General features: G+C 40.0%; 1 protein-coding gene across 7 annotated transcripts in view; it reads left to right on the top strand.

Annotated features, from left to right (window-relative positions):
• The window catches only part of CHEK2 (checkpoint kinase 2), a 37,291-nt gene that overhangs the window by 6,448 nt on the left and 3,947 nt on the right, over positions 1-26,896 (top strand). For 5 of the 7 annotated variants that reach the window (XM_006192257.3, XM_032472001.1, XM_032472003.1 and 2 more), the window contains 11 exons: positions 4,162-4,286; positions 4,401-4,548; positions 7,276-7,366; positions 11,726-11,834; positions 13,858-13,911; positions 18,131-18,192; positions 19,818-19,917; positions 21,316-21,402; positions 22,158-22,321; positions 22,545-22,660; positions 23,687-23,772. In XM_006192257.3, the coding sequence (XP_006192319.1) occupies positions 4,162-4,286; positions 4,401-4,548; positions 7,276-7,366; positions 11,726-11,834; positions 13,858-13,911; positions 18,131-18,192; positions 19,818-19,917; positions 21,316-21,402; positions 22,158-22,321; positions 22,545-22,660; positions 23,687-23,772 (1,142 nt within the window). Of the gene's footprint in view, positions 1-4,161; positions 4,304-4,400; positions 4,549-7,275; positions 7,367-11,725; positions 11,835-13,857; positions 13,912-18,130; positions 18,193-19,817; positions 19,918-21,315; positions 21,403-22,157; positions 22,322-22,544; positions 22,661-23,686; positions 23,773-26,896 lie in introns of all 7 variants that reach the window. The other 2 variants (XM_032472005.1, XM_032472006.1) reach the window with 2 other exon arrangements.

Here is a 26,896-nt window from a genome sequence, read left to right on the forward strand (position 1 = left end):
TCAGTTTTACTAACACTATTAAAGAGATTTACCCTTTACCCATTGAGTTCTTCTGGTAATTTCTAACCAGACACCAATTTCTCTGTGTCTTTGAGTTTACTTGTTTTAGATATTTCATGTAAATGGAATCATAATATATGTCCTTTTGTGTCTGGCTTCTTTCCCTTAGCATATTTTCAAAGTTCATTCATGTTGTGTTATGTATCAGAACTTTATTTTTTTAATGACTGAATAATATTCCGTTGTATATATATACCACATTTTGTTTATCTATTCTTCTGTTGATGGACATTTTGCTATTTCTACCTTTTGGCTATTTTGATTAATGCTGTGATGAATATTTGTGATAAGCATCTATTTGGGTCCCTGTTTTCAATTTTTTTTTGGTTATTTACCTAGGAGTGCAATTGCTGGATAATATGTTTAACTTTTTAAGGAGCCACCAAATTTTTTCACAGCAGCTGCACTATTCTATATTCCCACTAGCAGTGTACGGAGGTTCTAATTTCTCTGCATTTCACCACCACTTATTATCTGTCTTTTAATTTTAGTCCTCATAGTAGATGTGAAGTGGTTTCTGCATTGTGGGTTTTTTTTTCTTCTGTAAGAGAAAACCAGGAGGTTTTCATTGTGGTTTTGGTTCACATTTCCCTGATGGCTAGTGATGTTAAACATCCTTTCATGTGCTTATTGGCCATTTTTATATCTTTGAAGAAATGTCTATTCAGATCCTTTGCACGCTTTTAAATTGGATTGTTTGTCTTGTTGAGTTGTAAGGGTTCTTTATATATGGTGGATATAAATCCCTTATTAGATACATGTTTTACAAATAGTTTCTCTTATTCTTTGAGGCTATTTTTTTTTCACTTTCTTGGCAGTGTTCTTTGATGCACACAAATTTTTAATTTGATTATACTATATTTTTCTTTCATTTCTTGTGCTTTGGTTTCATATCTAAAAAGCATTGCTTAACTCAAGGTTACAAATCTTTATCACTACTTTTTCTTCTTAAAGTCTTATAGTTTTAGTTCCTACAATTAGTCTTTGATTCTGTTTTAGTTGCTTTTTGTATATGGTGTGAAGTAAACTTCAGCTAGATTATTTTACACGTAGATATCCACTTGTCCTAGCACCATTTGTTGGAAAGATTATTTTTTCCCCAATGAATTGTGTTGGCACCTTGTTGAAAATCAGTTGACTGTAAATGTGATTTATTTATGGTTTCTTAATTCTTCTCCATTGATCTGTATGTCTAACCTTTCGCTAGTACCACACTGTCTTGATTATGGTAGCTTTGTAGTACATTTGGAAATTGCATAATGTTAAGTAAGCCCTCTAACTTTGTACTTCATTTTGAAGAATGCTTTTTTGCTATTTTTTTTTTCCTTTCTATTCTGGGTCCTTGGCTTTCCATAGGAATTTTAATTTGAACTTGTTAATTTCTGCAAAGAAGGCAGGTGGGATTTTGATACAAACTGTATATAGTTTGGGAGTTTTGTCATCTTAACAACATTAATCAATGAACATTTACATAGGCCTTTTAAATTTTTTTCAGCAATGTTTTGTAGTTTCTAGAGTATAAGATTTGTACATCTGTTAAACTTATTATCAAGTATGTTATTCTTTTTATGCTATTGTAAATTGAATTATTTTCTTAATTTCATTTTAGGTTTGTCTATTGTTTATATATAGAAATATAAGTGGTTTTTGAATATTGATCTTGTATCCTGTAATGTTGCTGAACTTGTTTATTAGGTCTAATCATTTTTAGTGGATTCCATAGGATTTTCTACATACAAGATTGTGTCACCTGTGAATAGAATTAGGTAGATTTGCTTCTTCCTTTCCGATATGATGCCTTTCCCTTTCCCTCCCGCCCTCCCTTCCTTTAATTGCCCTGACTTGAACCTCTGCTACAATGAGTAGAAGTGATAAGAGCAGACATCCTTGTCTTATGTGATGTTCCTCTCCCCTACCCCACTGACACCATCTCACCTGTGTCCATTCTTCATTACTAGGAGGAGGGGCCCATCCTTCCTGGGGTTCATACCCCAGTTGCCGCACTGAGAGCTTTTGGTCCCCTTCCCTCCTGCCTTGCGTTCCCTGCCCTCCTCCACACGTCTTCCTGAAGAGGGCTCTTCTAATGAGCCAGGGTCAGAGCAGGCCCTTCCACCCTTCCGTGGGCAGCCTCCTCTTCTACTTTCTGTCTATCATCCCTGGGCTGTTGGTGTCCTGATGAACTCTCCATGCCTTTCCTGGGGCAAGTGCCCCAGAAGCTCCAGGTTTCTAGTAGAAATACCATGGTTCATTTATTCCTCCCCCTGTTAATACATGCTTAGGTTGTTTCCAGTTTTCACTCCGGCAAGCAAAAGCTGTGGTGAATGTCCTTTTTGCCTCCTTGGTCAGTTGAGCAAATGTCTCTCTAAGGTAGACATTGCTGGGCCATAGAGTTGGCATGGCTTTATCTTGTAATGGATACTGCTATATTGCCTTCCAAAAGGGCTGTTCAGTCTATTCTTCCTGTCTTGCCTCCTCCATGAAGCCCCCTTGATAGCCCCAGGCAGAGTTGCCAAGGCTTTTAATCAGTGCTTCCCCTCCTGAGAGCCTGCCTACCTGCTGTATTGTTGTTGCTTCCATGTTCATTTCCCCACCAGACTGCAAACTCTAAGTGATTCACTTAAGTTTTTGAAGAAGTTATATTTGCATTAGGTGCAAAATTCAAAGGAGGTGCAAAGCCTTCATCCAATTTCTGTCCTTCCCCCAAATACTTCCTGGTATTGCTGATTTCTCATGTAGCTTTCCGAAAGTATAGAAGCAACTAAATATCTGTATGTCCTTTTTTTCTCTTTAATGTTTATACTAATCGTAATTCACAACACACTGGTTGTAACTTGTTTTTTATACTTAACAATGTATCTTAGATATCCTATCAGAATATAAAAATCCTCATTCCTTTTTATAGATATATAAATTTATTGAACTTGCCCCTTACTAATGGACATTAAAGTTGTTGACAGTCTTTTGCTTTGTGAATAACCTTGGACACATGTTCTTATGTCCTTCCAGAATGCATATGATTATACCGTAGGATAAATTCCTAGAAGTGGTGTGTGCTTACGTAATTTAAAGAAATTGTGAAATTCTGATAGTTGACACATGGAATCTTAATGTATTTATGGATTCTAAAATTTCTTGTATTGAGGTAGCTTGGCCATTTTCATATGTTTGAGCTGTTTGTATTTCTGTCTCTTATAAATTGTCTCTTTTTATCCTTTACCCATTTTCTACTGGATTATTTGTCTTTTCCTTATTGCTTTGTAGGAACTTTACAGATGCTAGGGAAATTAGTCCTTTGTGGTGTGAGTTGCTGATGTTTGCCCTGGTCTGTCCTTCCATGAACATTTTGCTTGTCTACCACATGCATTGTCCTAGGTGCTGGAACTGGTCTCTTAAAGGAGAGACTCAAGGCTGCCCTCCTGGAGTTTGTTCTAACGGGAATGCCAGGTGGCAATATACAGATAATAAAGATAATTTTCAGTTATGGTCCATACAAAGGCCATGGTGATTATAGTGAGCGGGTGGTGAATTGGGAGTCTGCTTTATATAGAAAGTGGAAGATGCTAATTTGCAGACACAAAAGGCAAGATGGCCATTCAAATAGTTGGGAATGAAGAGTTCTAAGGCCACAGGGGAGGTTGAGCCCTGCACATTTGGGGCAGTGAAAGGAGGTCGGTGGAACTGGGTGTGATGATCAAGGGAAGGGGAACAAGGTGAATCTGGGAGGGAAGCAGGGGCTGGATCCTGAGCATCTAGCCTGCTATGTGGAGTGTAGATTTTATACTAAGTGTGATGCAAAGCCTCAGGAGAGTAATAAGTAGGAAGTTATTATTATACCGTAAGTATTTTTTTCCAAATCGTTAAAAATCGTTTGAGAACTTTAACAACTGCTTATCATTTCATAGCTTTGTCTAAACCATAATTTATTTAGCTCTTTGGCATAATTTTTTTTCTCTACTCCCAGTTTTAATCTTATAAAATTGTGATAGACACATCTATAATCTTGATTGCCTTCTTAAGCCACTTTCCTACAAGTAGATTTTATGAGCAATTTTTAAGGGTGTTTGATTCAATGTCCCTCCGGTGTGTGCTTTTGTGTTACAGAGTGTGTTAATGACAACTACTGGTTTGGGAGGGATAGAAACTGTGAATACTGCTTTGATGAGCCCCTGCTGAAAAGAACCGATAAATACCGGACTTACAGCAAGAAACACTTTCGGATCTTCAGAGTAGGTGACAACTGGCTGTACGTTTGGGAAATCTGGTAATCTGGATATCACTCTTAGATCCGCACTAAAATGTCCCACTGTTAAAACTTTGAAATAAAATGTTCTCTATTTTAGGAAATGGGTCCTAAAAATTCTTTCATCGCATACATAGAAGATCACAGTGGAAATGGAACCTTTGTAAATAGAGAGCTTGTAGGGAAAGGAAGACGCCTTCCTCTGAGTAACAATTCTGAAATTGCACTTTCAGTGTGGAGTAATAAAGGTAATATTATTGTCTTCTGGTTACTGGATTTTTTCTCCCCTCCCGTATAAAAGGAAAAATGATGTTGTGTCCATTGCAGAATATGGTTTAAGTAAATAAAGTAAGTCGCTTAGCATTCAGGATTCATCTCAGTCCTAGTTGCATTTTTAAATTATGAAAAGTTCTATTAAGACAGATTTTCTAAGGTTGAATGGATTTATTTAGTTTTATTTAAAGCCATAGGCTGTCAATTGAATTATTGTCTGAGTTATTTATACTGTTTTACCCCATCAGTCTTAGATATCTGTGAGTTATCATTTTAGGCCATTAGTTCATTTGCCTCCCCTCTTCTTCCCTCCCTTCCTCATTCTTCCCTTTCTTCAATCCTTTTTTTTTTTTTTTTTTTTAAGGGTTTTTTTTTGGCAGGGGGAAGGGGAGGTAAAGGTAATTCGGTTATTTATTTATTTTGATGGAGGTACTGGGGATAGACCCCATGACCTTGTGCATGCTAAGCACGTGCTCTACCACTGAGCTATACCCTCCCCTCTTTGTTCCTTTCAGTCATTAATTTCTGCATATATTTATTGAGCTATTACATATAGCCCAGCATTAGGCTGTGGATTTTTCTGTAATTTCAGTTTAGACTTTCACCTTTTTAAATAAGACATAATGATCCCCTGCAAGTGGAGATGTTTATCATCATCATCAGATAGTGTTTTATAAGCATCCATTCCTAAAACGTTGTGAATGTCACACCTAAAAGGAACAATTGTCTTTCAGTGTGAATACAAACAAACAAACAAACTACAGAGTTCAACAAAGCTCTTGGTGATTTTCAAACCTTGGGCAAGAGAAATACTCTTGTTTCTTTAATTAAAAAACAAAATAAAACAAAACCCACAGAACTTCCCAAAACTATCTCAGAGTTGATTGACTCGGAATGGTACGTATTTGTGTGGGTAACATCTTAAAACTATAGATCCTCATAGACACTGTCCCACAGATCCTGATCCAGTAGTTCCAGGGATTTAAAAAATCCTGCTCAGGTGATGCTCATGTAGCCTGTCCCTGGCATCTCGGAAGTGCGACTATTCTGGGCATCCTGAAGTGCATTTTATGATTGACTTAGTTTTCCCTGTTTTCTGACTATTTTATTTCCTGTCTGATAATTATAGTCAGGGCAGCTGCATAGGCTTTTACTGTTTGAGAGCACCTGGCCAGCACCTGGGTACTGAAATTTGGCCTGTCCTCTACCTGACAAGCAGTGTGCCATCTTTTTCTAACTGGTCTATCCAAGTGGCACCTTTTCTAATTTGAGCCAAAGTGTTATGTGGATTGGATTGAATCTGGCCATGATTGAAGCAGGTCCAGCTGGTACTCTGCAGACTGCATTCAGCCTATGACATTTTATTAGGCCTTTGCCGATGTTTGTGCTTTAACGTGAAAACCCAGATTTCTTTGAAAAGTTGGAATATCTGGCCACACTGAGCCTATAACCTCGTAAGTCGAGGATTTGCAGGTGCTGAGTATAGGCTGCCTTCTTAAGATGGGCGATGTGTTTCTCGTTCGAGTCCCTACTGTTTAACGTCTTCCTCTCCCCCCAGCCTTACCTGTGTGTGTGTGACCTTCCTGGCTTGTGGAGGTACCTGAGTTGGCAGACCGTGAAGTAGACATTGGCATTTGGGAAAGTACATCTCCATAGCCCCTCAAATTCTCAGATTCTCGGGTGCCACTGGAACATCCAGGTTCATAAATATCCACAAGGAAAGAGGAATGGTTGTATCCTAGGTGGCCAGCAGGTCTCATTTAGACCATTGTCTGCCTCACGTGGACCAGCCTGGATTGAAGCGTGCTGAGGTGGTAAAGATTTGTGCCAGAGACTGGATCTCTATCTAGGTTACTTCAGGGAGGTCAAGACCCGTCACCTGAACTCTGAGAAACTCAAGGGTCTTAACAGATTTTACTCTTTCAAGAATATTATAGGCAGTTGCAAATTTACCACTGATGACTTTGTAAAATTGGAATGTTTGATAACTGATTGGCCCAATGGGTAGTTATATTATGAAATGAGTAGGTTTTTTGTTTTTGTTTTTTTTTTTTGGTTTTCTTCTGAGATACAGGCTGACCAGTGAAGAAATAAAGTGCTTTTTTTGGGGAAAAGATTATTTATTTAATTTTACAAGTAAGTTCAAGATGGTCTGCACTATAAAACACCAGATATGTAAAGGTAGAAATGGCTGAGAGAAGATAATACTGGTATGGTGACCTGTGGCCTGATTTTTATTAGGATATATACTTGCCTAGAACGTATTTTCTAGATTCTAACTAATTGCATTTTGTTTCTGGATCTGTGCTAATCTTCATGGATATTTTATATTAGTGCGATTGGTCACTATTCTGAGGCCAAGCAATAAGAATAGCAGTGATGTATGAGGTTCCTGCATTATGGGGAGAACAATGCTGCTCTCACTCTCATTCCTTTTATTTTATTTTATTTATTTTTTATTAACGTATAGTCAGTTTACAATGTCGTGATCATTCATTTCAGAATGATACCTATCTACCATCATTTTCCAAGGGTTTCACAATATGGGTTAGCCTAGTTAAGTGATTTCTTTAGGGTGAGTTGTTAAATGGAATTAAAAACAATTGTCTTGTATTTTATATGCTTACTAATTTTTGGCACCATTTATCTTCTCTTTATCAGATGAATTAATGAGACCTATTTCTGCCATTTTTCCCCCCTAGTTTTTGTATTTTTTGATCTGACTGTAGATGATCAGTCAGTTTACCCTAAGGAATTAAGAGATGAATACATCATGTCAAAAACTCTTGGAAGGTAATTCTTTTTTTCTTATGGAAATTGCACTTAATTTCTTTCTAAACATTTGTCATTGATTAGTTTTTTGTTCTGGTTTTGTAGCATTCATTATGTTTTCATAGCATTTATAGGGTACCTATTTGTGATCGGTATATTACTGATTTATTTGAAAATGATCAATTGATACGAATAGTTTTTCCTTGTAAATTTTATCAGTGACAACTTTTTAAAAGCAGTTTTATTAAGATATAATTTAAGTACCACACATTCACCCCTTTGAAAGTGTAGTTTAGGGGTTTTTAATATATTCACAGAGCTGTGAAACCTTTACCACAATCAATTTTAGAGTATTTTCATTACCTTCCATAAAGAAACATTTATTCCATTTCTGCCCTTTTCAGAATTGTGACATCTTGGGAAGTGAGATGAAGCTGACTGTTGAATAGGGCAAAGTTCTCAAAAATTTTTGGTCTCAGGCCATCTTACACTCTTAAAAATTACTGAAGACCCCAAAGAGCTTTTGTTTATGTGATTTAAGTCTACTGATATTTACTGTACTAGAAATTAAAATGGAGACGTGATAATAATATTTATTAATTCATTAAAAGGTAAAGTCACTTATGCTAAGATGAGTAACATTTTTTAATGAAAAATAATTAGTTTACAAAAGATTGGTGAGAAGAGAGGGATTATTTCACATTTTTGCAAATGTCTTTGATACCTGGCTTGCTAGAAGAAGACCTGAGCCTGATACTTGCTTTTTCATTTGGTCTTTTGTGATACCACATGTCATGGGAAGACTCTGAAACCTCATGAGAGAAGGAGAAAGAAAAGAGCAGATAAAGGGAGTGTGTAGCTCAGTGGTAGAGCACGTGCTTAGCATGCATGAGATCCTGAGTTCAGTCCCCAGTACCTCCCCTGAATAAATAAATAAGGCTAATTACCCCCTAAAATAAATAAAATTGTTAAAAAAAGAAGAAGAAGAAGAAGAAAAGGACAAATAATGTCTTAGTATTATTTGCAAACTAGTATTGACTTTGTGAACACCTTGAAAGTCTTGGGATCCTTCAGGGGTTGCCTGATCATACTTTGAGAACCACTTCCTTTGGGAAGGTATTCAGGTTACCTTTACCCTGGTACACAGTGTCCTTCAGCCTCCCATCCCTCCCCCACCCCCAACAGCCCTTCTATTTATTGATATTTTTGGAAACACGGAAGTAGAAAATAAGAGAAGGTAATAATCACCCATATTCCTGCCATATAGAATCAGGCGCAGTATATGCTTGTGCCCACCTGTGGGAGATATTTTAGTTTACGGACATTAAATTCAGTCACTCGTGTTTCCATATCTACATTGGCTGCTTGGAAGCTCATAGCCAAATTTGTGCCCACCCTTAAGAAATGTATGGGACTCTTTTTTTTTTTAAGGGAGGATTCAATACAAATCCTTTACTTATAGCAAGGATCAGAAACGTACTTGAATGAGCCAGGTAACAAAAGACATTTACTGGCTCTTGTAACTGGGAAACACAGGGGTACAGCTGACTTCTGGCATGGCTGGACCAGGAGGCTGTTAGGGCTTTATTTCACTCTCTGAATTCTGATTATCTATTTGGCTTTATCTGCAGCTGGATCTAAGGGCTCCCACAGTGTTGGCAGGGCTTTTGCTCCATCCCTTAATTCAGCTACTCTTTGCTGCCCTCCCATAGGATTGCTTTTTTTGTGTGGCAGGAAAAATGGCTTCCAGGAGCCCCGTCTTCTCATTTTCTTTTTTCTAGAAACCACAGCATAGAGAACCATTTCACTCCCAACATCAGCATTTAATTTCGAAGACAACCCTGATTGGCTCAATCTTGTTTACATGTCCATGCCATGGTCCTAGGAATGGATGTTTACTATTCAGATACTCCGCCAGACTCAGGGAAGATTTCTGAGGTGACTAATTAGCAGAGGAGGAACTGGAAAAGTGTTTTGAGCAGTTTTTAAAAAATTATAGTTACATGAAATTTTATCTAATACCGTATACAAAAATTTAACTTAAGATTAAACAAAAAAACCCCCTAAATGTAAGAGGTAAAACAATGCAACTGTAAGAAGAAAACATAGACAACCCTTCATGATCTTGGAGTTGGCAATAGTTTCTTAAATATGTCACCAAAAGCATAAGCAACAACAACAACAACAAAAAAAAAAAAAAGGAAAAGAAAAATTAGACTTCATCAAATTTAAAAACTTTTGTACATTAAAAGACTATCTAAAAAAAGCATGTTTAATTAGAAAGTCAAGCTAATCATATGCAGATGGAGGTAAAATTGTGGAAAAAAATTTTTTTAAATTAAACTTATATACAATGTGCTTTTAATAACTTAATTTTAGGTAATGAATTAAATGCAATTAAAATACCCCATACAGTAGTAATACTAATGGGATAGCTTAAAAAAATAAAATGAATGTATCTCTTAAAAAAAAAAGGCTCTCTGAAAAACAAAACAAAACAAAACAAAAACGACTATCTAGAGAGTGAAACAAAACCCATAAAATATTTGCAAATGATAAAATCTGGTAAGGGAGTAGTATCTAAAATAGATAAAGAACTCTTAAAACTCAATAACAAAAAGATAACCCAATTTAAAAATGGGCAAAGGATTTAAACAGACATTTCTCCAAAGAAGATAAATGACCAACAACCACAGGAGAAGATGCTCACCATCTTAGTCATTAGGAAAGCACATATCAAAGCACAATGAGATACCACTTCACACTGACAAGGAGGGCCGTAATAAAGAAACAGAAAATGACAAGTGATTGTGAGGATGCAGAGAAAATGGACCTCTTATACACTGCTGATGGGAATGTAAAATGGTGCAGCCACTGTGGGAAATAGTTTGACGTTTTCTGAAAAAGTTAAACAGAGAATTACCGTATGACCCAGCAATTCCCCTTGTAGGTGTATACCCTCCAAATTGAAAACAGATGTTCAGCAAAAACTTGTGCATGAACGTTCATTGCAGCTCTATTCACTAGTAGTGCAAAAGTGGAAACATCCTGTGTCCATCAACAAATGAATGGATAGACAAAATGTGATATATCCATAAAATAGGCTGTTTAGCTATAAAAAGGAATGAAATACTGATACATGCTACAACATGGATGAACCTTCAAAATGTGCTAAGTGAAAGACGTCAAGACACAAAAGGCTACATATTGTATGATTCCACTAATGGGAGATATTCAGAACAGGCCAGTCTCCAGAGACAGTAAGCACATTAGAGGTTTCCCAGGGCTGGGGGCACGATAAAATGGAGAGTGAATACTTAATGGCTATGGGGTTTCCATTTAGGCTGATGGAAAACTGGAACTTGATAGAGGTGATGATTGCACAATATTGTGGATGTCCTCAATGCCACTGAATTGTACACTTTATTTTATTTTTGGGGGGGAAATAATTAGGTTTATTTATTTTTTAGAGGAGGTACTGGGGATTGAATCCAGGACCTCGTGCATGCTAAGCATGTGCTCTACCACTTTGAGCTATACCCTCCCCCGTGAATTGTACACTTTAAAATGACTACAATGGCAAATTTTAAGTTACGTGTATACATAGTATATAATAAACAAAGATATCTTGGCAACTGCCTCGCTTCACCCCAAAATCCATAATGGTTATAAAAGTCTGTTTCAGGCAGGTAATGAGTGATTGATGTTCATATAGCCTTACCTTAAGCTGACCCTAGCTTTGGAGAGTGGAGTACGTAGGATTAACTTTAACTATGTGCTGGGTAGCATTCTGGGTAGCAATCCTCCGTTAGAGCATCCAAATTAATTGCAAATCTTCAAGAACTTGCTGCAAACAGGTTGATGGTGCACTTTCGGTTTTTTTAGGTACTGTGCTTTTTATTTACGGTGTAATTCATGGCATCAATTGCTTAGGTACTTCCACTGAAGATAGAGAATAAGAAAGGAAGAGAAATGTATCCATGAAAGTAACTCATTTGCAGACGCTGTTTACTGTTACTTGTTTCAGGCACTCATTTTTTAAAACTAGGGCTTGGTTGTGCTTGATGTTTCTCTGACCTCTCGGATAAGTCATTTCTCTCTTATTTGTTCTTAGTGTCTCTCTGAGAATCTCAGTCTGGAGTGACAGTAAGACTTAACTCTATCACTCAGTTCAAATTAAGTCTGTATCACTCAGCTCGAAGAGGGGAATTTAGAGCTGACTCAGCTTATGCCCTTGATGTTTTACCCTGGTGAGGTTTCTGAAAACAGTGGAAGGATGGAATATTGGACTGTCTTTAACTTGTAATAGTTGAGGCGTAGTGGGTCTCAGGATTAAAAAACATTCTAACAGCCAGTCCCTTTCTGTGTTTTTCCCTGTAGTGGTGCCTGTGGTGAGGTGAAGCTAGCTTTCGAGAGGAAGACATGTAAGAAAGTAGCCATAAAGATCATCAGCAAAAGGAAATTTGCTATCAGCTCTGAGAGAGAGGCTGTAAGTAACTGTGTTTGTGGCTGCTTGGCTGTTCTTCACACGTTTTAAAAAAAATTTAAAAATGTATTAATTTTGGGGTTTTTTTAGTGGGGGGCAGAGGTAATTAGGTTTTTAATTTATATTTTTAAATGGAGGTACTGGAGATTGAACCCAGGACCTTGTGCCTGCTAAGCATACACTCTACCACTGAGCTATACCCTCCCCCAACTTCACACTTCTTAACTTCCCCAGGTAATTTTAGAGTGGTGATTTTCAATGTCAGAAATTTATATTGAAGAACATTGAAAATTTCTAAGTATATACAGCTCTTATCACTTACAGATAATTTGGTTCCCAGAATATTTGGTTGTGTGTAATAACACACATAGCAAGAACTTTTTTTTTTTTCCCCTTCCAAGTTGTTACAAGAGTATTTTTACAATAAGTGAAAGGAAATTAGGGGGGGAAAAATCCAGCCATATCCCTGCCACTGTAACCCCACAGCTGTTTTCAGTTTTCCCTTTCCTTCTAGTCTTTGTTCATATGAATTCATGTTTCTAGATGGTTGAGATCGTATTGTGTATGCAGTTTTGCATTCTGCTTTTCCACGTAAGCATTAATGCATAAAGTTTTCCCTAATAGATCCTTCTTGATGATTGAGTCTCTGTTTCACCAACTTGATCATAATTTTTTTAGCCATTGTTTGATCATTTAGATAATTTAGGTCATTTAGAAAATGTCTGATTCTTTGCTCTTCCTGTTAATGTGGCAATGCATACTTTAGTGTTTATAGATATTTAAAAAATCTTAATTAAATTATTTTAACAGTCCCTTTATATAGTAGCCATTCATTTTATTACATTTTCTGTGGTATACACTTACTGCATTGGTGAAATGGCCAAATGTATTGGTCTTTCAACACATGAATGAACAAAGTAATGTAAAATGTGGCCTGTAATCATGTTTTCCTCTGTGGCCAGCTGTTTCTGGCTATTATACTTTAACATTCTTTAAAGATCAATTTTTTTTTTTCTCCCTAGACAATGCCATTCTCACGTAGCAAGAGGAATTTCCTTTCTGTGTTCACTTTGTTATAGATCTTTCCCCTGTGATTCTGGGTTTGTTTCCCATTTTAGGGGGAAGAAAATAACCTACCAGATTCTTAATGACTTGGAGCACACTTCTCCTTCTTAATTTCATCTTTCAAATCCTGTTGGAGTCTTTAGACTTCTCTGTTGTCAGAGCACACCCTGACTTGGTAATGAGTTTAACGGCTTACAGGAAGAGGCAGGCTTTTAAAATTAAACATCTGGGTTTCTTAGCCGAAGTCCATTTTACATAAATATGTAATTCTATATCCTCTTTGCTTGTGGAGGGTGTAGCCCATGAGGTTGAGTAACTCGAGTCATCCTTCTGGAATTGGAATGGAGAGCAACTTCACTGCCCTGAAGCTTCCTCTCGTTAGAGTCTCAGTAAATATTTCAGCTTGCACTTGAAATTGGAACCCATGTCTGCTCTATTATTAGAAATCTGACTTGACACTTACTTTAAACACTTTAATTGAATATCTTTTTGTCATGGTTTTTGTTTGTTGTATCATTTTTATGAATGCAAACAATTCCATAGCTGATGAGACAAGTAGAGCTTACCAGGTAAGTGTGAGAACAGTGGAAACATGCTTGTTTCTGGCTGTGGGAACTGAAACAAATGGCTTCTGCTCTCTGAGCCTCAGCTGCTCCACCTGTAAAATGGGAACAATTATAGAACCCAGTTCATCTGGGGATTATGAGGCTTACATGAGGTGACCCTTTTAAATAAAGAGCTTGGCAGAGAGCCTGGTCACTTATGGAATGCTTACTCTTTGCCAAGCATGTTGTGATTTTAAGTGATTTATGGAATTCTTCCACCTCTACGCCTTGATTTCGCTGTATGAATAGTGCTGATTTTGGAACTCGGGCAGCCTTTACTCAACTAAGTTGAACTGTAACTATTTTCTAAATATTGGCTATTATTATTATTAATAAACTAATGTTATTTATTAAAGGATCCAGCACTCAATGTTGAAACAGAAATAGAAATTTTGAAGAAACTAAATCATGTAAGTATTGCTGTAAAAAATGACTTATACTTAAATTTACTTATCTCAAAATATGGGAGCAATGCAAAGCACTTTGATGTAATAAATCTCGTATTAATCTGGGTTCCCTAATTGTATGTGTGTATGTGTGTGTGTACCTGTGTGTATGTGTGTGTATGCACGAATGCATGTGTTTAGCTGTCATTTAGCTGGGAAGAGCTTTACCCTGAAATTTTGAGAGGATAATACTGTATAAAATTTTCTGATTAAATAATTATGTGGTATTTCCACTGAATTAGTTCTGGACCAAAAGACATAGTAAATCTAAATATTATATCTTATAGGGACCTGATCAATTGATTATGTTTGGGGAGGTAGTGCTAATTTGGTAAATTTGATTTAATTATGCCTGATTTTTTAACACCTCTAAATACCTCTTGCTGATGCTAATTTCCAGTCATTTCAATTCGAGTATATCAAATAAATACATGGGTATCCAAGAAGTATGACAGCATCCAGGTAGATTAAGTGGTGTCTGTGGCCTCACTGAGTATAAATAGTTCCTGTCTTTTTGGTGCAGTGATGACCTTGTCTCAGTTGAAAGTCTCTAAAGATGTGAGAAGAGAAAGAGTAGTGGGACTGGTCTCATCTTCCTTTTTATTGTTCTTTCTGTTTCTCTGTTAATTCATGGGTCACCATGAAGTCATGAGCTACGTAGGACTGGAGTTCAACTTAAAATAAGACCTCTGGTCTGCTCTGCCAAGGATGATCTGCTTTGGTTCTTAACTTCCAAATGACAAAAGGTTTCTTCTCCCTTCTCCCACCTGCCGAGGTCCCCCTAAGAACAAAATCACATGGACGCAATAATTCAGTAGTCTCCTTTAGCTTTCCAGGTGGCTCTGAAAACCCACAAGAATCCCAGAGATCGACCTTCCTGCTTTGTTTTCTTCTAATTCCCTTGCAACTTCTCTCTCTTCCCTGAATGTGCCTCCTTTCCCCAACAGATATGGAATCTCTTGTTAAAGATAGGGGCCCTCTTATTTCCTGAGGTGGGGTTACTTCTTACACCCCCGCCTAAGATAAACACTAAGAATCCTCAGAGGATTTTCTCTGATGTCAGAAGATCCCCAAACATAACATGTATACAAATCGAATATGAAAGGAATTTTAAAAAGATCCTTGGAAGTATTTGTTGGCAATTTACAAGGGGACTTGGAAGGCCTTGGGAATTCCATATGAGCTCGTGAGTGCATTTTGATATTTGGGGACAATGAATAGCACCTAGTAAAGTCAGTTAGACCTCGGCCTTTGGAATCGGGCATTGGTTCAGTCAAGTGGGGGATATTCATTGTGCCAGCCTGTTTCCTAGGCCTGGGACAGGGAGCACAAATGGACGTGGCCATCCTTCCTCCTGTGTGACTTTAGTGACAGACAAACCTGGGTTCCCATCCCACTCTATCACCCCTTGGCTCTGAGCAGGTCATTTCACTTTTCAGAGCCTCTGTTCCCTCATCTGTATGATGGAGACAATAGGATACTTACCAGAGGTCCGTGGGAGCTTTGGAAGAGATGTGCTCCGAAAGCTCTCAGCACAGGGAACACACTCGGAATGGCGGTGATCGGTAATTCCCTCCCCTTTTCCCTGTAGATCTGAAGTGGAGGTTTCTGGTTTGGTGACGTCTTATTTCTGGGAGACACTTTCAGCTGTGACAGCTCCAGCCTATATGGCCTTGGAGATAGTGGGGACTGGAGACAGATGTGTTGGCTCCAACTAGTGGATCCTCTTTGTGCTGTCAGCTCCCAGCCCTACCCGTTTTTGGACGGGCACTGGCACTGCCTGATGAAACCAAGTGGACCAAGCAGTTTCCATTTCTTCTTCTAATCTCCTGTTCCTATTCCATGTATCTGTCTTTTCTTCTTCTCCTTTTTTTTTTTTTTAAATTTTTTTAAAATTGAAGTACAGTTACAGTGTGTCAATTTCTGGTGTACAGCACAATGTCCCAGTCATGCATATACATACATATATATTCGTTTTCATATTCTTTTCCTTTTATTTTGTCAAGATATCGCATGTATACATCCAGAGTTGGAGAGTGCTAAATGGTTTTTAAATAGCAGCTCTACCTCCTTCCTTCCTAATCTCTCTCTTTGCAAACATTTAAAAACTCTTTTAGCTTTCTTTAAAAGAATTTACCTCCATATTTCTACATAATATACATAAACTGCAGTCTCTTGGTTTATTCATAATATCTTGCTGCCTTCCTGTGATATTATATGAGAATTTTAGCTCTTCTTTCTTTCCCATTCCTCTTAATATAATACTGCAATTCATACTCAGTGTTTTCATTATTGTGAAATGAAAATGGTTATGCAGAGCCAAGTATAGTATGATCATAGGTAAGGAGAGGTGGAAATGGTTTGCCCTTAGTCTGACCCCCTTGGCTGTATATACTATGACCAAAATGCGGCTGGTGCAGAGCCTACCCTCAGTGGGTGGTGTGTGTGTTATTGATGTTGATGGTATGAATCTGGGCAGCATACGAGTGTCTCCTGTGTGCCAGCTACTATGCTGAGTGTTGGTCCTAGAAAGATAAGTAAGACTTGACTCAGCCCATGCAGTACCTGGTGAAAGGAGATCATGGTGGGTGTCAGTTTCCTTTCTCTACCCGACCTGGGTTGTGGGGCAGCACAGATTAGAACCGCTGCAGGAAGTGTGGACCTAAATTCCAAGGGGGACATTTGAGCTGAGGCTTGATATCTGAGGCCAAGTATGCCCAGAAGACTGGATCACCAGGCCTGGGGTGGGTAGTGTGAGCAAAGATGTGACACTGGGAGAGTCTGGGGCAGGCGAGGAGTTTTGCAGTCTGGAGAGGAAGATGTATGGGACCAGCAGCAGGAGATGAGGCTGGGTTGGTGGGTTGGGGCAGGAAGAGTCTAGGTCTCGAAGGGCTTGCTAATCCTTCCTGAGAAGTTGGGTTTTAGTCTCTAGGCAGCAAGGAGCTAAAGGATTTCTTTGTTCTTGCCGTCCTTCTTTCCCTCCTCAATTGCTCTCCTCCCTTCCTTCCTTTAAATAACTTACAATTATATAAATTTGACACATGTAAAGTAATACATGTAGATTACAAGGCACACCAATACAATTAACACCTTTGAATTTGCCATCATTTTAAGAATGAAAACTTGATCGTACAATTGAATCTGCTTCATATTCTTTGAAGTCTTTTAAGCCTTGCCTTTTCCACTGGGCATTATGTTTCTGAGATCCGCTGTGCTGGGGGATACAGTGGGGCATTCATTCACTGTTGTCTAATAGCTCATCAGGGGAAGGTACCATGTGGAGGATTTTAATCAGGATGATGAAAATTGATGAAATCTGCTTTGTAGGAAGATCACTCTGGCAAGTTTTGCTATTCTTTTTCATCTGAAATCTAAAAATTTTGTATCTCTCTTCCCTTTAATTCTGACATAACCATATCCTTTTCTCTTCTGGGTGGGTATAGTCCCACCACATCTCACCACATCTTTTGTGTACCCAGACCACTAGCTTTACTGCCTGTTGTTGGTACTATAAAAACAACAGGTGTGTTTTCCAAGTATAAAATCATACTATTAAATATGTTTGGAACTGTACAATGCTGTTCTCCCTTTCTTCAGCAAATGCACCCAGCATTGATCACACACTACCAGCCACAGGTGTGTGTGTCTGCCACAGATGGGCTTATGAAACTGGAATTTCCCTCTTCCCTGGAAAAATGGAGGCTCTTTTTTCAAAATCATGGGGTCCCCATTCCTCTGTGGTGCCAGTTGCCTGGAGCTGAATAGCCCTGCTGTCTGGCAGCATCGCTGGGCTCCCCACCTGGCCCACTTCCTTTCCTCCTGCCACTTGTCAGGCTCCCCAGGTTCCTTAGGTAACCTTGAGTACCTGTGCCCTGGGGCAGCAAGGAGGAAGGCTGGGAAGAGACTGGCCTTCCTTCCTTGGTGCCAGCCTTGTATGCAAAACATAAACCGCTCCCTTGCCAGCCTGGTGGGGTGGAGAGTTTCTTGTATGTTCTCATTAAGGAACCAGCTGAGTTGTGTTCTGTCTCCTCCCCTGCATGAACTTCAGGGTGTCCTGAGACAGGGGTCGAAATGCTTGGTCCTGGCTGCCCTGACCCTCTGGGTAGTTGTCCCGAGTTCTGCTTTTGTGGTTTTCCTCTTGGGGAGCGTCTCACTACTTTTCCTCTTTTTTCCCCCTTTTCAGCCTTGTATCATCAAGATTAAAGACTTTTTTGATGCTGAAGATTATTACATTGTTTTGGAATTGTAAGTAGTAAACGGTTTGTTGATGTGTTCCCATTTAAATGCTTATAAGCCACCAAAGAATCTCGTGCTGGCTTGCGTTTCTCATCCTGGGGACCCTCAACTCATGTATGTGGTGGGGGCCCACAAAGTGTGTGTGGAGGGTTCATATCAATTCTAAAATCCCCCAGCGTTTCCAAAGGCAGGTGATTCAGAGGTTCCAGGTCCTGGATCTGAGGCCTTGGGTTTGACTCCTACTCTGCTGGTGACTGACTGCCCATGGATTAGTTCAGTTCACCTCTCTGAGCCTCATATTTCTAGTATTAAATAGGGGAGATAATAATACCCCCATGCACAGAGTGATAAGGATTTTATGCTGTGAGGGGTGTAAAGCCCCCAGCAAAGCTCCTGGCAAACTAGGTGCTCAACCCCAGGTGCCTCTCATTACTCTGAAATAATCGGTCTGGGTAACCCTTGCTGCTCAGAATCACAGTACACATGCATGGTGACACCGGAGTATCTTTCGGGTGCTGGTTTACTTGCGGGTTTATTGGGTGTGTTTAAAAGAATTTCCTGTCTCATCCCTGAAAGAGGCCTGTCTTCTTGTCTGTTCCTGCATAAAGATGCAGTGTTTCTGGGAATGGCTGTCATGGAAGAGAGGCAAGGCTTTGGTCCTGAGGGGCAAACAGTAGGTATACTGGTGGACCATTAAGATTGTAAACAGCAGCCCCAGTCGTAGCACTAGGGGAGCCTCAACGATCCTTGTAGTGCTTAACAGAATATCTGTTGCTATTAAATAGGAGATTTGGATCTAGTTAAAACAGTTATCTGATTGGATCTAGTTAAAACAGTTAAATAATAGTAGGAATAATAATAATACTACAATATTATTATATCTGATTGGATCTAGTTAAAAGTTTAATAATAATACAATAACAGTAACTGATACCAATTAAGCACTTAATATGAGCCAAGTACTATTCAAAGTGCTTTACATGGATTGACTCATTTAACGTTCATAACAGTCATCCTGGGTACTTGCAAGTTACTGGTGAGTTACTGTTTTTAGCTCCACTTGACAGAAATGGGAACTGAATTGCAGAGGGATTGAATAATCTTGCCAAGCCCCTCCGCTGTGCCAGGTACTTTACCTACATCAATTATATCTTAAGTTTTACAACAGACATCAAGGTAGGTGGGATTTTATCCCCATTTTTTTGAAGAAGTAGAAACAAGCTCAGGGAGGTTGCATAGCTTGTCCAAAGTCCCACAGCTGGGAGCTGGTGGAGCTGGGGTTTAGACCCTGGTTATTGGAGTGTAGACTTCTGCTTTCTCCTCTCCATCAGTCTCAGAACCAGTGGGGTGCACAATAAAAATGCAGACTCCTGGGCCCAGCCTCCGATCTACTGAGTCAGATATTTAAAAGCTCCTGAAGTGTCTCCAGTGCCCACCCCACTCTCCCTCCCTGGTTACTGGCAGGGATGTCTTATTGTGGACAGGCTTATTACCTCATTGCCTTTACAAATGAGAGTCAAGAGTGAATAAACACTTTGCTTGTCTTAATGAGTTTGTTTTGTTTGTGTTACTATCTTCCATCCAAGTGAGTTTCCCTCCAGGAATGAACCCCCTGCTTTGGCTTTGTGTTTCAGGATGGAAGGAGGAGAGCTGTTTGACAGGGTGGTGGGAAATAAACGCCTGAAAGAAGCTACGTGCAAACTCTATTTTTACCAGATGCTCCTGGCTGTCCAGGTAAGAGATGCCCTCGGTTCTTTGGACAACCTACTTTCTTTCAGGTGAATTATTCTCCCAAGTCAAACAGAAAACCAGGGACCAGGGATAAAAACCCCAGAGAGCAGAGTCTGTGTATGGGTTGTTCTGTTTTTGGCAAAAACATCCCACCTCTTTGACTCAGATGAGAAAGCTCTTGCTGTGAAACTTAGGAGAGTTAAAAAAAAAAATTGGAAGTTAAAGAAATAAACACACATGGTCCACATGGCCTCTCTTTAGCTTGGAGGTATTTCTGGAGGGGCATTGATTTCTACTTCTACCTGATCCTTGCAGAAATCCACCTTATCTCTCAGGGCGGGAGCGGGGCAGGTATGAGGGTAAGATTGGCAGGTTCCCCGGGGCCCAGTGTTTAGTGTTTCCTTCACCTGCACCATCCTGTTAATTGCATGTGTGCTGCCTTCTCTTCAATATTTGGGGTAAGTGTCATCTGCTTAGGAGAACATCACCCTTTCTCAACCCATCTTTGGCTGTGGTGATTCCCTGCCCAGGTTTCTTCCCTTGAAAACCTACTCTGTGCAAGAAATGCAGTGATTGGGAACAGCTCTTGCAGGGAGTGAGGATTGAGGAAGATTTTCCTGGGGCTGTTCTACTGGTGCCCACCCTGGGGGCTTCACCAGGTTCCTTTCCTAGAGGAAGTGTTTTGGAGGGTTTTTGCTTTAGGCCAGAGGGACATCCAGGGAAAGCTGAAGCCCATAAACACCTAAAGAGGACTTTACTCTCTTAATGGTTTATTCCTGCTTGTATTACACCAAGAATATTAACATGAGTTGAGTGCAGATCAGTGGAGTGGCAAATTTTTTTTCCTAGAGAAATATGACTTACTATACAGAAATGAACACATAAACATCAATGTTCTATTTTAGCTGTTGAGTTTTCAAAGACTAATCTGTGCATCAAGGATTATGTTAACTCCAGGTGTTCAAATAGATAAGTTACATATATGTACTTTACGGAGTCCTTTTAAAAAGTATTCTCAGGATTAAATAACCAAATATACTACTTTGGTGGAAGTTTTATAGGTTGCTTTAATATGGTCTCAAAATATTTTACATCTGCCACTTACATTTTTTGTTATTAAAATTTATACCTTTTATTTCTGTGAATGTAAAGGGATATTTATTATCTTGAAGAGTGACATTAATTGTCATAAATTGCTTTTTTCACTTTTCTACTTTTCAAAGATTTTCTTGAAAACAAATTTATAAATACTAATCCATTTACCCAGTAGTTTCCTCTGATTTGGGAAATAGGGTTGTGAGTCATACGGCTGATACTTTCATCTGGCTGTGAGATGTGTGTATGTCTCCACTCACATACCTACTCCATAAATCTAAGGGCCGCGCCTCCATTTCTATGTAGTACCTTCACGAAAATGGCATTATTCATCGGGACCTAAAGCCAGAGAATGTTCTACTCTCGTCTCAGAAAGAGGACTGTCTTATAAAGGTAAGAAATATACATTCTGTATCTGGCCACTCTAGTAGATTTCTGTTCAGAAACTTTTAAAATTCACCAGGTAAAAAGTGAGAGCATAGAAAGGTAGAGAATTTGACCTTTCCACTCTTACCAGTTCTTTAACAATCTGGTGGTATTGCTCCAAACCAGATACTAATGAGCATTTATTGAGCTCCACTGAGTACAATCCACTTTGCTCTTCAGAAGCAGGAAGGAGAGGTCTACATGGGAGAAACTTCTCAGTCTTCCTCTAAGACAGTACTTTCCAAGCCTGGTTTCATTTTAGGATCCACTGTTGATTTTAAAAAAGCAAAAACAAAACCAAATGACACCAAGGCTACACCTCAGAGTCTCTGAAGGTGGCACCCAGGTGTGAGTGTTTTTTCAGGTATTCCAGTGTGACTCAAAGAAATTGGGATCTAAGAAGAACCAGGAATAACTAATTGGAATTCTAAAGTGTCTGATAAGGGTTATAAGCCTTTTGTAAGGTTACAGAGAACACATGTAAGTTGGGAGAAAACCTGGACCTTGAAGTTCCTTGGCTCAGGAATTTTCATTTAAAAATTAAATAACTTGCAGAGTTTAGAATTTCTTTACAAAAACATGAATTTGTAGATTCCAGATTGACAGGAGCTTGTGAACCATAGGTTAGGAACTGTTTCAACCTGCATGTCTTTTGGGACTGGTACACTATGTTACTCTTTATGACATCATTAAAAATGATTTCCTTTTGTTCTTAATTTTAGATTACTGATTTTGGGCAGTCTAAGATTTTGGGGGAGACCTCTCTCATGAGAACCTTATGTGGTACCCCCACCTACCTGGCCCCTGAGGTTCTTAATTCCTTTGGGACTGCTGGATATAACCGTGCTGTGGACTGCTGGAGTTTAGGAGTTATTCTTTTCATTTGGTAAGAAAAAGTTTTCATTGTTTCAGATTCTGGTTGCAAGTAATTAGGTGAAATCAGAAACATGTCCAGGTGGAGAGTTTGTGTTTAATTTAGGTCACTTTTTTGACCATTGATTTAAAGCAACAGCTAATTTTTCATTATGCTGAAAAATAAATCTGTATATCCGAACATCACTGAGAATTCCACTTAATTTCTTTTCCTTTCTTTGTCTACCAACATTAAGCCTTAGTGGGTATCCACCTTTCTCTGAACATAAGACTCAAGTGTCACTGAAGGATCAGATCACCAGTGGAAAATACAACTTCATTCCTGAAGTCTGGGCGGAGGTTTCAGAGAAGGGTATGGATACAAAAGGGTTAAGAATTTGTGGTTTGCTAAACTGTGTGTGTGCCATGGTGGGAGTTTCTTTTCAAATCTCTGATATTTTCTCCTGCCAATTCTGTTCTTATTTTCTGTTGTTAGTTTGCACCATTTGAGAGGCAAAGGAAGTTATTAGGAATGTGGGCTGATGGGCTGATGTACGTAGGCTTTTGTCCTGGGTCTCCTCCTTATAGTTCTGTGGCTTTAGGCAAGTTACTTAACCTCTCTGGGTCTCCATTTCCTTTATTTGTAAAAGAGGGTACAATAAACCCCTACCTTGAGGGCTTTTTGTGAGGGTTAAGTGTAACATACTCCTTGTATCTATATAAGTGTGCAAATAAGGACACCTTTTTAGTTACAAGGTCTCCTTGGGATAAATAAGCATCATCAGAGCTAAATGTAGTTACTTTGTGTTTTAGAATTAAAGAGGGTACCTTTGTAATCCTGAAAAGAAAAAGTAGAAAACTGAAACTAAATGTCAAACAGTGTAACATAGGTGATTGTGTTAAGTGTCAGAGTGTCTAAGAAATAATATTGTTGCAATATACAAGCCAGCCTCCACTTGTTGCTTTGTTTTTGCCAAGCCTGCAATTCCAAGGAGCCTCTCCCTGGCTGAGGAACTCTCACTATCACTCCGCAGGGCTGGGAGAGAGTTGGCCGAACATCCTGAGTGTTTTAGAACTAGGGGGAAGTTCAACTTTAATTAGTTTGAACTGTAGTCCAGCAACAAGAGCAGGAACAGAGAGCTAAGAGATTGTGATGCCCGAGCAAGGAGTGATGGGGAGCCTGGCGGCCACTCCTGGTGTTCTAGAGCACTTGGACAAATGAAGAGAGTGGTAGGGGGTGGGATTGGGGGGCCCTGCCTGTTGTGCCTGCTGCTTCACAATGACCTCAGCCTCTCCTCTTTCTGGATGTTGGCTTGTGGTTCTGGCACACTTTAATTTCGTTGATTTTAATGTCTTCATCCTTCTCACGGTGATTTGCCAAATTATCTCACTGCTTTAGCTCTAGACCTCGTCAAGAAGTTGTTGGTTGTGGATCCGAAGGTGCGTTTCACGACAGAAGAAGCTTTAAGACACCCGTGGCTTCAGGTGTGTGTGGGGCAGTGCCTGCCAGCCTAAGGTACCTCGGCGGCCCTGAGCTGTGCCTGAGAGATGGGGAAGAGGATGGAAACATAACATTTGCTTTGTAGGGTCTGTTTAATTAAATTAAAGATTGAGCTTTGGGTGTGTGTGTGTGGGTGTGAGTGTGGGTGTGTGTTTGTGTGCAACCTTTACAACCTGACTTAACATTCTTGGATGGACAAGCTCATTTTATGGCCTGTCTTGGTTCCACTTGGCTTTCTTGAGTCTGCAGTTCAGCCGTGTTCCTTTGAGACCTTGTTCTACCTCCAGACGTCCACCACCAGCTGTGTCCTTCTTGTCCCTCAAACTCCTACCCCAGACAGGCAGGATGGGCTGTGTTCCAGATATCTTCAACCTCAGATCAGGGAAGTGGGGGTAGAGGAGGAGAGCACCCCAAGTGATGGGGCATAAGGAGTCCTAATTCTTGTTCACTGTGAGTAACCTGCGCCTTTCAAGTCTGCATTGCTTCTGTGTCTCTGCTGGGGGCTGTGGCTGCCATTAGATTATGCGCTGACCTCATTCAAGCTGCCAGAGTTGGAAGTCCTTTGTGGCTTTGCTGGGCTAGTCTTCGGTTTTAGATTCACTGCAGCCTTGGGCAGGTTTTCTGATGGATGCCAGGTCTTCTATTAAGTGAGGTTCCTTTCAGCACAACATAATTCCCCTTTCCATTAACTTTGATTTTGTCTCTGTTTCCTGTGGGGATGGTGGACTTAACCAGGTATCTTGAGTTGGAGGCCCAAATGCTCTGGGAATTTCTAGTCCAGGAACAACTTGGGCCATCCAGTCTCAGCACTGTGCTTCTGGGACTCTGGGAAGACTGTCATTCTTTCTCTGTTCCAACCCTCCACACCTCACAGTTCTGCTCAGGTCAGCTCAGGTTGAGAACAATAAATCCTTAAAAGAAAAAAAAAAGGGTAGATATATGTGTTTGGGATGTTGCCCTGGAAACAGCAATCTCCCCAGAAAAGATCTGTCAGGTGATTTAGCACTTAATAGACCACACAGATTTGAAACTGCAGGACCCCGGAGAAAAGGAATTTGGAAACAAAGGGTGCCTTTGCATGTGGGGACTTAATTTTGATGAAAAAGAAAAACATGCCTCTTGGCTCTTTTCATGAGCCTTAATAGGCAAACTCTTGGGGGCCAGATATGGAGGTAGAGGAGCTGTGTTAGTCTTGAGAAAAACAGAGCTTGCTAGTTAGGGCCTGGGAATGGGATTTACATCTGCCCGAAATGTACAAACAAGCATAGCCTATTTTTCTTGTACTTTTTGTCTCAAAACTATTGTTAACAACCAAGGAAAAGGTGACTTTTAACCCTGCCATGGGGTCTCACCTGAGTACTCCTCTGCCCACATCTTATTTTTGCAGCAAAAGGTAGAGTGAACATTCAGTGAGGACAGGGATGCAGATGCCCACAGAAGTCATTGGCTAGTGGTAGTTTACATTTTATTTTGGGAAAATTCAGTGCTTTTGAAGAGACCAAATGGTTTTGTGAGCCTAGCACTGGACTGAGTATTTGGAATGTGAGTTCTGATCTCTGTTTTGTCACTGACAGCATCCGATCTGGGGAGCAAACTTTATATCCATCTTTGGCCTCTTGTTCATTTCCTGAAATAGAGGATTCCTTCTGGCTTAACTTGGAGGTATATTACAGCGTAATACTTTTTAATAGATTGTAGACATCTCCAAGGAAGAGTATTTACAGATACACATTCTACCTGTGGTATGTAATGAGCTCTTTTTTTCATATTATTGCTTATTGATGACTTTAAAAAATCATTATTATTATTTTTTAATGGAGGTACTGGCGATTGAACCCAGGACCTCTTGCATGCTAAGCATGCACTCTACCCCTGCGCCACCCCCGCCACCCTACTGATGACTTGTGGTCATGACTGTTTGGCTGCATGGTTTCCTTTCTTCATGAGTTCATTCATTCTTTCAGAGGACAGTGAAGGAGCTCATGTGTCAAGCACTGTTAGGCACTGTGGATACATAGTCGGGGTGGAGGGGCCAACCCTGACAACAGAGCAGTGGGATACCTGAAGTAATAGGGGCAGGTGCAGAGTATGGGGGATCCCCGGGATGAGATGGAGCCACTTCCTTGGGGGGGGGGGTGCCCAAAGGTTCACATGGTGTGAAGAGCATCCAAAGGCTGAGTGGCTTGGGGCCGACATGGCTGTATCACTTTGCTAAGGCTGCTATAACAGTTTATCACAGACTGGGTGGCTCAAACAACAGAAATTTATTTTCTCGCAGTTCTAGGGGCTGGAAGTCCAGTTTCAAGGTGCAGGCATGTTTGGTTTCCCCAGAGGTCTCTTTCCTTGCGTTGCTGGTGGCTGCCTTCTTTCTGGGTCCTCACTTGGTTTTTTCTCTGTATGCTCACATCCCTGGTGTCTTTTTCTCTTTTTATGAGGACACTGGCCATAATGGATTAGGCCCTATCCTAACAACCTCATTTTAACTTAATTACCTCTTTAAAAAGGCCCTGTCTCCAAATACTGGGGTTTGGGCTGCAACATACAAATGCGGGCGGGGGGAGGTCCACAATTCAGACATAACTCACGCAGTTCAGTCATAACAACCCCAATTCAGTTGCCATAACAACGGGGATAGCATTTTCAACATTGATGGAGACCCTTTGGTATGGAGGCCCCTGTTCTTATTACAATGCCTGGCATCTAAGGGTCTTCACGAAATATTTGATCACTAAATGAATGACGAAGGTGGGTGAGGTGGTTGGGCAGGAAGGCCTGGAGGGCATTCCTTGGGGAGGCTGTGAGCCAGTGGCATTGCCTGAGGAGTGAGATCCGAGGGGAGAAAGTGGAGTGGAATCCAGATGAACTTGGCGCTTCCATAATGAGTAGTGGGGAGCAACACTGAGTGATGCAGTAAATGGAATGAGGGAAGCAGGTGTTTCTAGCTACTAGATCTAGAACAGGTGAATTAATCCTTGAGCACTGTAATTTTTCTACATCTATGAAATTGCTGAATGTTGAAGGCCTTCACTCCTATGTCCTTTCACCCCATCCTCCGTGGGGTACTTGGCATAACTGGAGGAGTGGAGTGGGGGTTGGGTGGGAAAGTGC

Source organism: Camelus ferus, chromosome 32, assembly GCF_009834535.1.
Source record: "Camelus ferus isolate YT-003-E chromosome 32, BCGSAC_Cfer_1.0, whole genome shotgun sequence".
Taxonomy (NCBI): Eukaryota; Metazoa; Chordata; class Mammalia; order Artiodactyla; family Camelidae; genus Camelus; species Camelus ferus.